Here is a 17706-nt window from a genome sequence, read left to right as displayed (position 1 = left end):
GTCTCTGCGAAAGGATGCTGGAAGCTTTAGCGCATACTTCATACTTGTCCACACCCAAGTCGTGGGCAAGGAGATTGAGCTGTGGTAAGAAAAAGAGTTTTTGTGATTCTCCCCTGTAATAGCACGGCCTGATTTCCTGCTCTCTCAGCACTGGGAAACGGGAGGAAGAGATGAAAGAAGAAGGGTTTGCCTGCTCAGTGTCTATAGGCATGGCTGGGGCTTGGGAGGGCGGGAGCACCTGCCGGTGTGTGGGAAAGCACAGCCTGCTACGCTTAGAGCGGGAGCTCGTTGTATACAGACGGTGGAAAAAGATCTGAAATGGAAGAATGATGACTATGCAGCACAAACAACAGAAGTTACCTCCTGCGTATCTCGGCTGCAGCCCAGGAGCTCAGTAAAAATTTGACTGTGGGCTTAAGCAGTGCTTTTTATTCATGTGGCATTTGTATGGGTAGTACAACAAAATGTAAAGTCTGTGAGAGTGACAGTCTTGCGTGGTTTCTTTTCCTTGGGTTTGGAGCTTTTTATTTTTTTATTTTTTATGTTTTTTATTAGCTAGGGAGAAATTGCTTTAACAAACATCCACGCAGTTAGCAAAAAGAAGAAAGGAAAAGTTGGGAAATGTCTTTGAGTTCCTGTATCTGCATAATAATAGCAGATATAGCACAGGGATGCTGCGTCTCCTTGCTAGCTAAATCCGCAAGTGACGACTTCTGGTGGCTGCTTAGAGCGTGTTCATTTGGAAGGTGTGCTGTGTGGTTAAAATGGCAGTGGAGTTTATACCACAAATCCCAGCTATCACTTACTCACCAGAGGTGGTAATTCCTACTGCGCTACCACCTACCCCAGCAGCATTTTCCAACGCAAAAATCTTCTAACAAAATACGAGCATGCTAGAGGAAGGTGGCTTTGCAGTGAACAGTTTGATATTGGGTAATACTAGCTATGACTGATATAATATACGTTTTGTTTGTTTGTTTGTTGTCAAAGATAAGGATTTAAAACCAATTGTCACTGGTACTTCTCACGGCCACAAAGCAGCTGTTTGTGTTCAAGTGCTGTCACCCCTTGTGGCCCAAAACATGGCCTGAGACTCCCAGCAGCTCTCATCAAACACTATCCTGACGCACGCAGCCTCTTCATTTTAAGTCTGCTCTGCCTTACGTGCTGGTTTTTTTTGGATTGTGAAAGACTCACCAGCGAGACGAATAGCTAATTCCAGTGGGACAGCATCGGGAATGGTCAGGAGGCAGAGAGATGGATGAGAAATGCTATGGTAATATTCCCTAGCTTCAAAAAAAAAAAAAAAAAAAGAAAAGAAAAGAAAAATAAAGCAGGCTTGCACAATAGCAGAGGTAAGTATGCAGGCACACACCTCTTGTTAAAGAGATTGTGTTGCTTTGGTTTTCGTGATGAGCACAAGCCACCGGGGAAGCGTGGACCACATTCCCACTGGAAAGCTGGGACAGCAGGTGCTTCAGGAAGGATTTATCCTTGAGAGTGCCGTCCTGTACAGTGGGGGTGCAACAGGGAAGTACAGGCCTCTCGATAGGGTGCTTTGTTTCCACTTTGCATCTTGTTGGAAAAGTATGAAAAAGAAAGGTGCAAAGGCTAGTTGATGAAAATGGAGGGAAGAGAGGCAGAAGAGATTCTCTCTCTTTAGATGACTTATTCAGTTCTTTATAAAATCCTACTGATTCCTCATTAGCCTTACAAATAAATACCAGTGATGGAATTGCACTTAAGGATGAAATGATTAATTCGAATTTGAGAAGAGCTTGAGGGTCTGTACAGTTCATCTGTTCGAAGAAGAGAGTTAAAATTCTGATTGGGAAATTCAAGCCATTATACGCTTACACATGAACGCCCGCACATCCCTCATGTATTTTTGTGGTTTTCCCTCCACAGTCTCCATTTTCCGCATGAATTAGATGATTAACTGTTGAGATAACTTGGGTGAGAGGGACAGGATTTTGTTTTCTTGGAAGTAAATATCAAAACCAAGATACCTTTTCTGTCCTTGTCCTTCTGTACGCATGAAAGACAAGCAGATCAGCACGCTCTCTGCTTTCCAGTAAGAACAAACACTTCATTTAAAGGAAGGAACTAGCCGTGATGCTCCTGTTTGTTTGTTTATGATTCGGTGATTATGGCTCGGTAATGGCAGTCTGGAAGTCACTATCAGCATTTTAACATCTTCTATGGAAATTCCAGAGACATTTAATTTGCTCACTTGGTATATAAAAGCTGTTCCTGCTGAGTATAATGTGTTGAATATAATTCTTACTCAATTACTAGAAGCGCGCTGTAAAAATTGTTGAAACTTGGTAAGGGAACTGTAACACACCCAATACGTCAATTAACCATTTATCTTCTCATTTGTCTTGTAAGTTTAGCTGTTTTCAGAACTGAAAGTGCAGTTTTATAAGGGGAGTGGGTTGTGATTATTTTTGTGTTTTTAAAACTGTCTTTTGTCCTCTCTTTCTTTCGGCAATACGGCTCCATAAGTCTTAGCACAGTGGGATGTTATTGCAGTCTCTTACAGTTGCAAGAAACAGTAAGAGTAATTGAAGTGTTGCTTTAATGAAAATGACCCTTTGGCATTTTTGAGCGGATGTGCATAGTTATAGAAGCTGCAGGAATGAACTATGTTATGTGAAATAACTGACATTGCAAAGGATTTCTCACCTATTTTTAAAATTTGGCTTTAAAATTTCTGTACCTTTTTGACTGTTCAGGTGTGTTCCTGCAGCACAGTTTCTAGTCTGGAACTAGCGACCTGGTATTGTAAGCATAATTTCTGATGTGAAAAGGTGCAGTCTGTGTTTGTTTCACAGCGTTTTACTCATCAAAGATTCGGGACGAGCCAAAGAGGACAAGTGCTGGTCAGGACAACAGCTTAGAAAGCCTTACGCTTGGGAGCCGCAGGATGGAGGAGAGCAAGAACTGTTTCTGTCTTGTGAACCAACTTGTACAGAGAGGTGAGAAGCCCCCCGGGACTCTCCCTCCTGCCCGTGTGCTGTGTTAGGACCTAGACCCCCCCCATGCATATTACTGAACTTTTCTTGAGGACCGGGTGGATGGAGGAGAAGCCTTCAGTATAAGCAAAGCTACCAACAGAAAAGAGCAACTGGGTTTTGGGCTGAGTTCTTTTGTTCCCTTTTACTAGTCCAAAAGCTGAAATTTCAGCTCAGCATGCTGAGTGGTTTTGGAACAGTAGCAATGATGCCTCCTAAGCGATAGGTGACAAAGAGACCTGAGAGAGCGCAGTGCATTTAGAAAGTCTAAACCTTTCCGGAAAAATTAAATCCTTCAGCCTGGCAGGAAAAAAAACAACAAAAAAATCTTGCCTTTGTGAGTTGTTGGTACTGCCTCATTTAGTCCAGAGCAAGTTAATCTCTATTTATCCCTACCTCATCTGGGTAGGTGGATCATAGGATCCATGTGAGACAGAGTACTTGGTGCAAGGAAATCAAAATGTCGCTTTCTTTCTATTCAGTTGCACATTTGGCCTTCTCAGCTAGCCTTGCGTAGTGGAAAGATTATGTTTATTTCTTAGCAGTCTCTGTTCGGTATCCCACACTTCCCTCTTAACTATCTGGTATTTGCAACTGCTGGAAATGTGATGCAGACTAAATGGACCACGTATTTATTTACGCAGTGGCCTTAGCCTTTTTTTTTTTTTTTTTTGTGGGGTGGCTTGCTTTTCGGGGAGCTTTTTCTTTTTTTCCTTTCTCCAAATCCAAGCATCATTCTTTGCACTAAATACACCCTCTTAATTTCCCTTTATATAAACCACTCATATAAAATACGGAGTATTGTTATCTGGGGATTTCCCTGCAGATGGGAAGGAAGACATGAAGCTTGAAGCTACTGGAAAAAGTAGAAACTCAAATCTCTACAGCTATTCCAGACAGTCTTTGAAACATTAAAGCAAGTTTTATTACAGGGATTAGTTTACGTTACACTCATTTATTAAAACCTAAGGACGTCTTTATAAAAACTACTGTATATAAAGACAAGAGCAGTGCAATAGCAGTGTAAAACACATTTTTGGTTTACTTGGCAATCACTTTAGAAAGACAACATGATTCATAATATGAAGTTAGAGAATGCTGCAAAAAATAGGACAGAATTAGATCAAAAACTAGATTAGCAAATCACTGGACACTGGCACGTACTGATTTCAAACATTGAGTGTTATGTAAACAGTATTATTTTCAATGTATTAATAAAGAGTGAGAAATCACTGTAACCCTAGAATTTCTAGTTAGCTTAATTAGCCTAAAATTTGACTGCAGACTATTAAAATAGACTATTGTACTGTATATATTATCTTCTTAGTGATTTACTATTTATGTAAAAGGAGGACTAGAAGAAATGCCTGTCTTATACAAGAGAATTTTCAAGGCTGAGAAAAGATGTTTCTTCCTGGCGAGTGAGTGAGGTTTTGTTTTTGTTGCTTTACTTTTCATACACCACCACTGGTGGCTAAATAGAACTGACTTTAAAAATCACTTTGACATGTTACTTCATAGCTTCTTCAAGTGGACAGTCCTCATATACAAATTACAGCCATAATAAAACTATTAAAACCAGTTATCTAAAATAGCTGCTACAATATGCTGAAGTATACATTAAAAGGCCAGATTATTTTCACTCTGTGTATTTGTAAGATCAATAACCAGGCACAAAAGATGGTTAATTACAACACCAAGTCCTGCACAAGCTTTATAACTTATCTTTTTATGTCCTATGTTATACACAGCAATTATTGAGAAGTTGGACACTCAGTTTTCAGTAAAACTGAAGATAGAAAATGAACTGGACAAGGAAGGAGGCTTCTGGAGCATGAAGGTCATTAATAGCCTCCGAGACAGACAGCTGCCATTGTTAGACAGGGCATACAAAGGAATGATACACTTCTGTAAACGTTAATTTTATATCCTTTATTTTTTCCAACTATGTCAGGATGGACATAGAGGAAAATATATTTCTTTTAGTCCAGGTCTTTTCTTTTAGAGCAATACTGTATTTGAACCAGTCTCTTTCTGCAGAAATAACTGAAGAATTCATTGCAGTTTATCTGGTTCACCATAATTTTGATCAGGTAAATGCAGAGGAATACCAGAGCACAGCTACCTAGGTGGTTGAAATGTTCGGGTGACTGTTTGTCTAGCCAATGCTCTTCTACAATGTCCCAAACACTAAGGGAGAAGGGCTGATAGCAATGGTGGTAGGGAAACACCTGTGGTGCGCTGTTTCCTTTTAGTTTAAGGCCCAACGAGCATTAGTCTTACTCAGGATCTTATATTCTGCTAAACTAGAGAGGCGCTCACATGATTATAACAACACAATTGATGAACAATTGTTCATCAGCTAAGAAAGACATGGATTTATCCATAAATTAATCGGTAGGCAAAATCAGAATTTCAGCCAGAGAGTATCTACCTTATATTAACTGGCTCTGTATAGAGAATAAAAGAAAACAAACAAATGAACAAAAAGCACATCAATTACAAGGTATACATGTACTAGAAGTAAAGCATAAAACTGCTCATTAATAACGCACAATTCCCAAAGGGAAAAAAACCCTTACAAAATACAGTAAGTCACACAAACCAGTATCTAATACAAATTCCTTCATGAACATAAGCTTTTTACAAAGCTCTCTGTGGCGGCCATCACCTCACAATGAAAGTAGGTGCTGGTAGAAGGTAAAAGGAGCAAACAGTTACTGCAAAGCGCCAAGGTAAGACTGATTACTGTAGATAGGTACTTTGTTGGGTGTCTGCAGGGATTATGGATCTTGGAGCCGATGCGGGAATGCGGAGTAGACGTGATGCTGGCAGAGGCGTGGATGGCATTGCTTCCAGCTCCTTGATTTCCTTTGCTTTTCTTGCAAGCTGGCACTAATAGCACGCCCTTACATCTCATAAGGTTAGCTCTCCCACCGTCAGGAGCACTGACCCTTTCCCTGCTGAAGCGCTCATCACCAAGCAGAGAACAGTTCGGACTGTCTGCCAATACCTGCAAGCTACTTATAGTGCGTCTTTGCTGAAGGTCCTTTTTGTTCCCAGCAAAAGTGCTTTGAATGGGTCTGCAATGGCCTGATGAAATGTTCTTTTTAGAAAACTAGCATCTCCTAGGTGTAGTGTGAATCAAGGTTTAAAAAGTACTGACTCTGACTGGAAGTGCTACGATTCTCACAATGTAGAACACCCCAGTTGCACTGCGGCAGCTCTGTCACGGCTCTACAGGCGGAGTTGCACGCAGAGTTGCATATGCAGGAGCTTCTGTGAAGAGCGAGAATGGGCTGGACTTTAAGCTTACCTAGGACAGGACGGAGCCTAATGCCTGCCGGGTGGCACTCCCACCTGTGGCATTTGAATTCTTTCATATTAGCTGTTGCCTGCCCTTACTCAGTGATACTCGGCATTTTTTTACTAGTTGGTTTGCATGAGCACATTGGTACCCTACTCAGATTGGGCCTTCTTTGAAGAGTGGGCACTCCTGTGGTCTCCAGCCTTGTTGGCTCCCCCAGCACTATTTATTCCTACGTGGCTTTAGTCATGTACCATCATGCACTCTGGAAGCTGTGAATTAAATCACTCAGTAGTCTATCCCTTTTGAGTTTAACAGAAGACTAAAATGCACTCAAATCAAAGAGGTACAAAAGGAAAACTTGTTATTTATTGACAAGGTGCTCCTCATGTTGATTATACAGTAAAATATATGGTTATTTTAAAGTTATTCAGACTTGCAGGACAAAATACTAGGCATGAAGGATTAATCTGGGATTAGCATGATTTTGCGTTATGATTCCTAGATGAACTCCCCTGTTTGGTTACCATTGCCAGGTTCTCCACATCTATATCTTAAGTGACTGAATTTCAGAGGATTTGCTCATGTAATTGATACTGTGTGATTTTAAAATAAACCTGTCCTGTGGAAAGTTAAGTCAGGCTACTGCAACCTAGTGACCAAGTACTCTTAGTAGCATCATTGCCTTTCTGGCACACAAATAGAATTCTTAGATTTGTGAGCAGTAAACTCTGAAGCCAGTTGGTGGCTGAGGGAATTGGATTATTGCTTTGTAAAGCAGAGGGACAATGGTATTATTGCTTTTGAAATATATAGATTGTTGATTTTCTTCTGTTTCTCTTTCAGCTTCAAGGACCATGGGGGTGGAATGGGGTGTCCATGTTGCTTCTTAATAAAGCTCCCCTCTTCAGGAGGGTGTGTGAAGCCAAGATGTGCTCAGATGTTTGATGTCTTAGCAGAATCATTGCCAATGTTCTTAAAATGTGTATTAAGGTTGAAAAAATTGCTACCCTGCAGTTCGACTCAATGAAAGGGCTGCACTTACCTTGTAATGAATATGACAATATGTGTAACAGTGATGGGGATTGCCAGCATCTACCCTATTGTGACAAAATATTCACCAGAGAACTTTGGAAAAACTCACATTCAGTATTCTGACACTTAGATTAGGCTCAAATGGCAATAGATGGATGGGGAGGCAAAGAAAAGTTATCTACCAAAGGTTTGTCTTGTGATCTTTTTCCACCTTTGTGTGGATTTGCCAGAGCAACTTAATTTTCTTCCTATTGAGCATTTCCTCAAATATTATACTTCCTTTCAGAGATAATATCATCCATCTAGAATTAAAATATTGCTTACAGGCTGCTTTCTTCTGGAGACTCTTTCTATATCGTTTGCCTATAGAAGTTGTCTGAATGGTGTTTCTCTTCAGGTGACTTGCTCAATCTCCCTCTTGTAGCCTTTCTCTCTCCTGCTTATCCATGATTTTTTCAGCTCTTGTCATTTAGTTGATTATCTTGAAAGCTGCTCCTTGAAGTCTGGTCTTACCTCTCCCATCTTGAGGCACATCAATATAATTTTCTGGAAGACATAAACCACAAATGTTCCCATAGTTTTTCATGAGCTCACAACATCAAAGTACTTCCTATAAGAAAAACTTGTAGTTTTCTCAGTTGTAGATTTAATTTGGGGAGGCAGGAAAGGAGAAGGAAAAGCATGAGAAAGAAAGAAGAGGTGGTAGGAGGCCTCTACCTCCTCTCATTAGCTCTGTTTGGCCCAGTGAAAGCTTGTGTGATATGGATGGTTGCATTCTCCTTCTCTTTTTTCCTACATAGTCAGAGTGAGAGGCTGACCTTGTTTCTCCCTGTTCTATTAAATTGGTCCTGGTCCTGCAAAATATTAATCGCACAGTAGGTGTGCAAGTTGCTTATTCTTACCTGTAACCCTGGGGAACATGGAGTGCAGCCTAGCTCCGGAGTCTGGGTGCATACCTGAGGTGCCGATGATGTGCCAGGCCAACCCCTGGGTGAGCATCATCAAGAGGGGACCCTGGGAACTTGGCAGGGAGGAAATGGGATGCTTTTCTGCAGGTCATGGAGCCTTGGTTGTTGGAGACAGCAAGGCTGTATGCTACATGATAAAAATCAGATTTCACCCCAAGTTCCTCTTTCTGCATGTGTGGCTAGTGTACCCATTCCACATTGTTGTGTTGTCTACTACCTGTGACATGAAAAGGTCAAATACTTGCCTGAAGAGGTGAAAGAGGAAATGCAAAGAACGGCTAAACTCTTCATTTCTACTGCTTGTAGTCTACTCTGAAAGTACAAAGAGCAGAAGGCTTCCTTCTGCAACCATAAATTTACTTCGAAGTAAATCTTACTTCTGTGGACAATCACACTGGAGCTGTTTACATGAGTAAAGTGTGCCTGTGACCATATGGTAAACGCCTTTATCAAATGGCATGGCACCTTCCTATGACATTCATTACCAAGGTATGCATCAGACCGAGCACAGACTGCTTACTCTAACGCCTGTTCCTGTCATATGACGAGAAAATGCACTTCTATTTCCACATATGTAAATGAGTAAGTATTATATTCATGTGCTTTCCTCACAGAAGTGTTGCGAGTAGTCGTCATTTTATTCTTGCAGTACCTCCTGGACATGACAAATGCTTTAAATCTGCCCATCTTCACCTTGCACAGAGTGTGCGTGTGTGTAACTGGCGATGAGCCCATACACCAACTATGGCAGCATGCAGGTAAATTGGATGAAAGCCCAAATAGGGAAAGTTTTAAGGTAGACCAAGATTAGTACCGTTAATAATAAATAAATGCAATGCATCTGTTTGGTCAAGCAGGAAAGCATAATGGTACGAATACAAGCTGTTGGAGGCACCATTTGGTATCCTAGTAGCATCAATACCTAATTAACTTCTCCCACCAGACAGAGTTCTTTGCATATTGGGTATTCCCAAATCTATGTGCTACATTATACATATTGCATTCCATTAATGTATAAAATATGAAGAAACATCTGGTTCAGACAGCAGAATATCTGTTGGAACCAGCACGTTTGAGGTTATCTAGTGTTTACCCATCAAATCTATTCAGTATAGGAGGCTTGAGTCTCAACTTTCACGTCAGCATAACTCCATTGAAATTGCAGCGGTGCATGTGCTCGGAAGTGCAAGGTCGGGTGGGCAGCCACCTGAGCTGTAGCTCAATGATATTATCTTAATTCAGATTTAGGCAATTCTCACAGTGCTGTTAGCCAGGGAGGACCTCTGAGCAGAACTATGCAATTCTCTTGTAACTAACACTGAGGATTTAAGCCCAAAACTCAATCAAATGAAACCTATGTCAAAATTTGACAGTTAATTGCTTTCTAATAATCAAATAGCCTAGACAGCCATGTTTGTTTTAGAAATAAAAAAAAAAAATTCCTTTGTGTTGTTTTGTTCTGTCACTGTCCTTTTTTGACGTTGGTAGAAATGCATACTAACAAAACATGCAAGCCTGCCCCTTGTGAGGTCTGCAGGCAGACAAAGTTTGAAATAAGTTGTATCTAGAAGACAGTCTCTTGAGATTTAGTTATAACTAATTTAAAAAATACCTGGGGAGAAAGAAACTGAAGACGATGAGCACATATCACGGCTTGGAGCCACCTATGTCCTTCACATCATCTTCAGTTGTTTCTTTTCACTCTTCTGTAGAGTGCTATGCGTACTTTAGCTCAGATGAAATGCTTTACTAATCTACAATCTGCATAATTTAAATCACTAGATTGTTTGCCAGGATGTGGTTTCTTTTATTTATTTATTTATTTATTTTTAAAGAACTGTTTAAAGATGGAGCAGGTAGAGCAGGCATTTACGTGCTCCAGGACAGAATGCAATTTTAAATGCATCAGACCCATCAGCCAGTTACTCTTTTCCTGTACCTGAGAGTCCCAGAGTTGCTCCTAGACAGATCCTTCTTCCAAGGTTAATATAAACTCAAGAGTGCCACCAAGGTGGTATGAAACGAGAGTTCTCGGATCCAAAGACTGTAGGAAAGTTTACGAATATTTGTATGCAGCACACAAGATAAAATACCCCTCGTGCAGGTAGCTTCAATTCTCTGCCAGCTCCCTTAACGTGTGTATAAAGCTATGGGGGAACGACTGTGAGGATGTGAAGAGCAGAGCCAACAACACTTAGACCACACTCAGCCCTGAAAGTGTCTTACATCAAGTATCGAAGTATTCACCCTGTGTTTCCCAAGCTCTTGTCTGAGCCTGGTGCCAAATCAACAGCTTCTGCCTGAAACTGAATCCTGACTGGACGGATGCCAGGCTAAGAGGTCTTCTTCCTCTAGCGAGAAGTGAAGTGGGGTGTGCGACTGACGGCTGGACCAGTAAAGTTGAGAAGTACTGCTTCCAATTGTTTTGCAATAGTGGGATCACTGAAAACGCTTGCATTTTCCTAAGGAAGTCGAACGCTAATTTCCATGTGCAGTCAGCCAGAGTATTATATCCCAGCCTCCCAACACAGCGTGCTTGGCAACGGAAACCCTGAATTTGTCACTTCTGGTCACTTCTACAGGAGGTTAATGTCTTTAGAGCTGAAGCGTGTGCTCTGGAGCTGGCTCAGGTTGCCCCTACTCACTAGCAAAGGTTACCGCCATTGTGTAGCACCCCAGGTTGCCATCGCTGCTCTAACTGACCGCTCAGCCAACAGCACCCACTCAAGCTGCATCGATTTTCATTGCCCGGCAAGGAAGCAGCTAACTAAAAGATCGCCTCCTCTTCTACAGCGATGACTTTGCATGGCGGCTTAGTTCTGCTGGAAAAAAATGACACCCATTAATAATGAAGGAATGATTCAGAGCCTCTGGAGACAAGTGTTTTTCAGGGACTTTTGTCATTTTCTGACAAATGAAGTAAACAGTTGCTGCATTCACCGTTCCAGGGCCTCTTGCTAAGTTACTGTTCACATAAAAGCGCCATCAATCACCACAGCCCCTTCAGACCTGAGATAACAAAGCAAACGGTCTCTGCAAATGTCCAGATCTTGCTCCGGCATGAAATTGTATTACACTGATCTAAGGAGACTGGCACTGATCTGCGCCTGTTGAGGTTCTGCTGCAATGCCTTCAGATCTGGTCACGCTGGGCGTGGAAGAAAAGCTTTCTCTCTGTCTTCATAGGAAGAGCTTGGATACCAGGCAAAAAAGCAGCTTTCTGCAAGAAGCCCTCGGCAGATACACTGATTATTACAGGCAATAGGAATGTCCTCCTTCTCCATAAATGGAAGGACAAGGGAGGACAAAGCACAATGCACTAGATTTTGAAAAAAGCCTCACAAGATTGAAAGGAAGGATATGAGAAATGAATTGCAGGACAAGCACCAAATGAAAAGCCATTCAGTTGTCTAAATATATTACAAACCAGAAAGAAATAGAACATAATCTAATCCCTCTGCCTGTGGAGTCTGCCAAAGAGCAGGGAAATCATTTTCATAGCTTGGCATCTGTACACTCCTATGGCTATATTATACATAACATATAATATTATATCCAAAATGTATGCTGAAAGGCTTCTTGGGTTACGAAGTCTAATTCTTAAAAGTTATGAAATGCCAGAATGAACGCTGCCGGTGCAATCTCAATTAGGCCCTCTTGTTTGCATGAAAGAAAGCAGAAAGTTGGAGACTTTTTAGGGGGGGCTCGTCATCTTTTTTTTTCTTTGGGAGAACCTTAAAAATGGCTGAATGATTCAGGTTTTTCCAATGTAGGGGGAACTTCAACAGCAACTAAAATTTCCTTCAGGTTGGCTCAGTCCTGAAGAGGTCGAATGTTTCAGTTTTTTGAATTGACTAGGAACACTTTAACATTAAGCAGTGGCATTGGATGTTGCCATCTTGCCATAAAGGAGTGGTTGTTTGGCCCCTATTTTCATCCCCAGGCTGAGCGATCTTTTACCGGGTTACATCTCCCTTGATGCAGTACAAATTCTCCTCTGGTCTAGCTGTGAAACGCATCATGGCACCTGCATGAGGTCAGATGAGAGGACTGCCTTAAATGGTGGCAAATCAATTTTGTCACAGCCACTATGTAAAATGGCCACCATCACTGGTAACCATCACTAATGTTTCTAAAATATTAGCTGGCTCAGGGAAGATAGACATCTGGTGCTTAAGAGTTTAAACAAAATCCAGGCACTGGAAATTTTCAACTTGAAAAACAGACTCTGAATTTTCAACTTAAAGTGTTACTTCTACTATAGCTGAAAAATCTGCAAAGGTGGAGAGAAATCTCAAAATATGTTTGAAAGCGAATACCTCAGGAAGGTGTTAGGGATTAAACAGGATAAATGTGCAACACATGCCGGATTCATCAGAGTTAAGCAATGCCTTACCTAAGAAAAGAAGGTGGAAATACCTGGGATGTGTTAAGAACAAAGCCAGAAGCATCTGCCCTGGTAGGTGTGCTCTTGGGGGACACATAAATGGGGCCAATTGAGAGAAGCCCTTTGCTAAGTACTCAGAGATGTCTGCGACACTTCTATCCATCAGTTGTTAAGGAACGCCGTGGAACTTCAAAACAGGCCCATAAACCCTGGGGAGGCATGGGACAGATGGGCTTGTTGCATTTTGATCATATTCCATGGGGAAGTTTTGGAGGGGTTCCTATTTGAGGGCAGGTACCAACTGTATTAAGCTGGTGGCCCGTAATTTCCCTAGTGCAGGTGTGAATGGTGACTAGAAAGGTTATTATGTGCTCTGGATTAAGCACAGAACTGCGAACCCCAACCTGTGTGAGTCACGGATCTGGGGTAGAGCATCAGAGCGCTCAGGAGACTAAGCAGTTCCCTGACAGTTCAAGAGAAGGCTTTCTCAGCAGGATTTCTCTGCTCTGCTGCTCTTTTGGAGCACATAACCTACCCTTTTGCTGTCATAGCTTGCGAATCACTATCCTGATTTAAGGGCAGCAGGCAAAAGATAGGTCGGATGCAACAGTGAGTGGAAGAACACACGTTTAGCCAGTGTATTCTGGAAAGACAAGGCCTACTTACAAGTCTTCTGCGACATGCCCTGAGCAGTGCTGGGATGTGCCATGTACTTCAATATACACAAGGCTATCAGCTTTTGCTTGGGTGGGTTAAAGATTATACCAAGTTTATAGTAGTCCTACTGAAGCACCAGAAAGCCTGCCTTCCGTAACTGATGCTGGGAAAGCCACGATCACGTCGGAGATGCTGTCTGCTCATATCGTTGCTTTGTAGGTGGGAAGAAACCATTTGGATTATATGTTTTATTTGGGTTGTGTTTACAGCAACGTATTTGCTCACGCTGCAATGCATTAGCATCAGTACAATGCGTTCTTGATGAGGAACAAGTCAGACATAAGGCATGAATGGGAACAACTCTGAACAGGAATGGGTGGAATAGGTCCTACCTACCAGCCACTGGAAATGGGGCTGCATGTCACCTCTCAGACTGCTCTCCTCCCCTCCACCTGGGAAATATAAGTGGGAAATAGGCACGTGCTTACTTCCACTGTGCTTTCAGAGTGGAATCACCTGTCCATGTTCTGGAAGCTAATTATCACACAGAGGCTTAATATGTTACAAAAGTGAATGCTGTCAGCTGTCTTAGACATTGGAGCACTGTAGTAAGACGTTCAAGAGTAGCAATGACTCTTTACAATGCTTGAGAAGGGCTTACTAGAAAAGTCAAGTGCATGAATTATGAAACAGTGCAATTTTTAAGAAATTTCCATTTTAATAATTTGTTACGAGTGTTGGCAAATCTGGCTTTTAAATTGCTCACTCCATTTCTTAAGAATCTCACCTCTTTTAGCCTGGATTAAGCTTGTGGGACTCCCGTAAGGACTGGGGGATGTGTAACACACTGCACTTCACATCACTGCCTAGAGCTGTTCACTGGCTTTAAAGGAGATTTAGGAACTTTGTGAAGATCTTGCATTCCCAGGGGGTAGGCTTGGGCACCCGTACAGGAGAAGGGGCCGGTGGTGGATGGCAGGTACCTGCTGGCCAGGTCCTTGGTTGTGCTGCTGTCCTGCAGAAGGCCAGGGGAGGTGCATGGCTGCTCTCCATACCAGAGGGACATAGAGCAACTCGGATTTACACTCTACTCTTGCTTATTTCCTAGCTAAACCTGAATCCAATACCTGCTAATTAGTGACAACCAAGCCCCCCACTGGTTTGTAGTCACACAAAAGATAAGGTTACTCACACCAGTGGAGGATCTTTGTTTGCCTCTTTAAATCACTTCTAAATTTTATTCCATGACTTCCTGTTGCTACTATAGAGTTCAAAGATGGTTTTCAGAGGAACACTTTGCCTCTGGCACATGTTTGGGCTTCGTACTGGTGGGTCCACTGGTTTGGATTTGTGTCTAGGACAGTGCCCTGAGCCCATTGCCAGAGAACTGGGAAACAAACTGCAACCAGTTAGAAAGTGCCTCCCAGCGCTCTCTTGCAATGAAGAGGAGGGTCCTGTACCAGCGCTGTGTTTGGCACTGGTCTGTATGGTCTCGGTACCAATGATCTGGCTGCTTTTTTGCAAGTGAAGCTTGGGATCTGCTCAGATCCCAGGTCTGTCTCACAGAGGGGTGTGGGAGGAGACCTGGCGCTTGGAATGAGCCTGGGGAGCTGCTGCAGGCGAGGACTTGCCTTCCCCACCTCCTCCACCAGAACTGCGGGTGTTAAAACAGCAGCTGGCTTAACTTTTGTTATTAATATGACTGCCTGGCTAACAGACCAAAGCTAAGAGAGAAAATGGGTTTCCTGTAGAGTTTCTGGAATATCTATAACTGTACAAATTAAATACTCTTTTGTCCCATCATCTGGGTTGGGTGGGAGACGAATGAAACCACACAGGATACAATTTTCTCTATTTTTTACTAAAGGCCATATTTTACAATTCTCAGTTACAAAGAGCAGTAATGTGAAATCAATAGGGTTGCTAACACAAATAAATATAACTTCCTGTGAATAATGGTTTCTGAAGTAATCCTATGCTTCTGAAAGTCAAGTATTTTTCAATTAGTAGCAATGTTTATCATTTGATAGTTCCTGAAATGGTTGATACTCCCTAACACAGGTCTGGAAAGTAAAAACATCCAGTTCTCTTGGAGCATTTTGGGGGAAATATGAAGCATTCAAAGTTCTGATTTATGAGTGTCGAATAGAGGAACAGATGAAGGTTTGAGGACATAAATTGAAAGATGATCACTGAAAAGCTGCCTGTGTATTCCCTCACTGAAGCATTGCAGTCTGATTTTTAATGACCTGAAATGTTTTCATCCTCCTCTTAAGGTTATTTCAAAAAAATACTCAAAACACCCTGGGCCTTCCAAGGCATCTTAAAAGTGTGGATGGCCAATTACAAGTAAAACTGAAAGTGAGCTGGACTTACTAATTTGCCAGACATCTATGAAACCCTCGAGTCACCACCAGGATGCCCGAATCAGATGCATCACTTGAGGCTGAAATTCATCTGGCTGATTGCTGACAAATTTTCCTGTTGGCTCACGTGTGGCAACCATTAAATTACTGATACACCTGAAGGCAAATTAATTTGCATGGTTCACAAAAACCCCCCCTGGTTTCCTTATGTATACAGTTTGAATGGCCTTCAATTTTTTTCAAGACCTCAATGAATCACAATGCCAAACTGAATAGGGATATCATGTAATGAACTCCGACTTCTTGTTCCACTTGAGACTGTGCTCATTTTCACATATTTTCAGCTAAGTAGAGTGACCAAATAGCTTTAATTACATTCCTGTCATAGAAGAAGATGACTTGAGATATTTAGACCCAGAGAGGCCAAGAGGAACTATTGCTAGAGGCAAGATAGTATTTTTTTGCCTTCTTCTTTATGGTCTAGGGCAGGCATGTTGCTTTGGAAAGGAGATTATTGGTATGTGTAATTTAATGACATAGATACTATGAGTGGGTTTCATCTCACCTAACTTTAGACTTAAAAATAATTAGATGTCTTAATTTCCAGCGACTCACCTCAGGCTCCTTTATTGTCAACAGAAAGCAACAGCCACCTCTGCAGAGCTACTCTCCTCCTCCTCCTGGGATAGGTGTCAAGCTGGGTGAGTGATGCTGTGGGGACTCCCCTTTGCCCTTACTGCCACCAAAAGAAACCAATGGGTGATCAGTTCAAGTGCAGGTGCCTAAAAGTCCCATGCCTAACTTAGGGAATGAATAGTTCCACTGCCCCCAAAAAACGAATTATGAAAATGTGTAACGCTAGAATGGATTTCCGTCACCGTCATATTCAGTCTCATACTGCCACATGCAAATACTTAATCTTCTATGTAAATATATCCAGCTCTGTGCTTTTTACAACCCCGTACCACTAAGTGGAAGTCGTTCTGTAGTTTCCATGTTCTGGTTAGAAAGCTTCTTCCCTCGTGTTTATTCATGAGCAGACTTGATTCACGCGTTTAAGACCTATAACACGCTAAAAGATTTGGATGGAAAAGCCAAGGCCTGTAGGTATTTCCTCACATACAGCTCCCTCTGGAAAGAAAAGCAGCTTCCTACCCCACATGTACATGTGCAGTCACGAAGATTTTTTTCCCCCCTCCCTCTCTCATGAACTTCCATTGGCTGGGTGGCAGGAAAGGTGCATCCCTGAGGCCCATGGCAGTAGCACCCCCAGAGATGCTGCACGCTCCTGTGGATGGCGTAATAGATGGGCACTCTCCGGAGCAGAGCTTGATACTCAAACTTTTTGCACAGTGAAAGCTCTTGGTACTGCTGTAAAAGCTTTTAAAAAAATCTGTGAGCCTTTGAATATTTCTTCATCAGTGGTAAGGACTGAATTATCTGAATGTCTCTGATTTCAGCTCATCCCAATTTCCCAAAAGCTGATGTTACCAGCTTTCAAAATCTGTTCCCACAAAGGGGCTTCAACATGCCTAAGATTATTCAAGCATTCTTCACGTTTGCTGAGCTCTTACACAGCAGTGTCAACCCATACACCGAGAGAGCACAATGAAAAGTACAAGAGGCTTTACAAGAGCGTGCCCTTCTATGTAAAATTCAGGTACCTGATATGAGAAAAAGGCCTCCTTTCACACTGGCTGACAATGTGAATTTAACAGATCCGCTACAAATTGAAAGCCAGGTTTAAAAAGCAAGCAGTAAAACTTGCCATGTGATTTATGATGTAGCTTGCTAGCACACTGCCATTACCTGCTTACACAATTTCCTAATGCACACAAAAACTTTACCAGGGATATTTTAAAAACAAAAACACCAAAACTTTGGTATCACAGTAGTGTCTGATTCAGAAAGAAGAGCAGCTATAGAGTGTATTCTTTTATTAAGTCTAGTAACGTTTAAATTTTTTGTAA

The 17706-nt window shown here is 41.9% G+C and overlaps 1 protein-coding gene across 5 annotated transcripts in view; it reads right to left on the bottom strand.

The window, feature by feature from the left end:
* Window positions 1-3396: 3396 nt before the first annotated feature.
* SHISAL1 (shisa like 1) overlaps window positions 3397-17706 on the bottom strand; it is a 198603-nt gene continuing 184293 nt past the window's right edge. For all 5 annotated transcript variants that reach the window (XM_074590838.1, XM_074590833.1, XM_074590837.1 and 2 more), the window contains one exon: window positions 3397-7905. In XM_074590838.1, the coding sequence (XP_074446939.1) occupies window position 7905 (1 nt within the window). In that variant the 3' untranslated portion in view covers window positions 3397-7904. The remainder of the gene's footprint in view (window positions 7906-17706) is intronic.

Source organism: Larus michahellis, chromosome 1 (assembly GCF_964199755.1).
Source record: "Larus michahellis chromosome 1, bLarMic1.1, whole genome shotgun sequence".
Classification (NCBI taxonomy): Eukaryota; Metazoa; Chordata; class Aves; order Charadriiformes; family Laridae; genus Larus; species Larus michahellis.
This window is presented reverse-complemented; position numbering and strand designations above follow the sequence as displayed.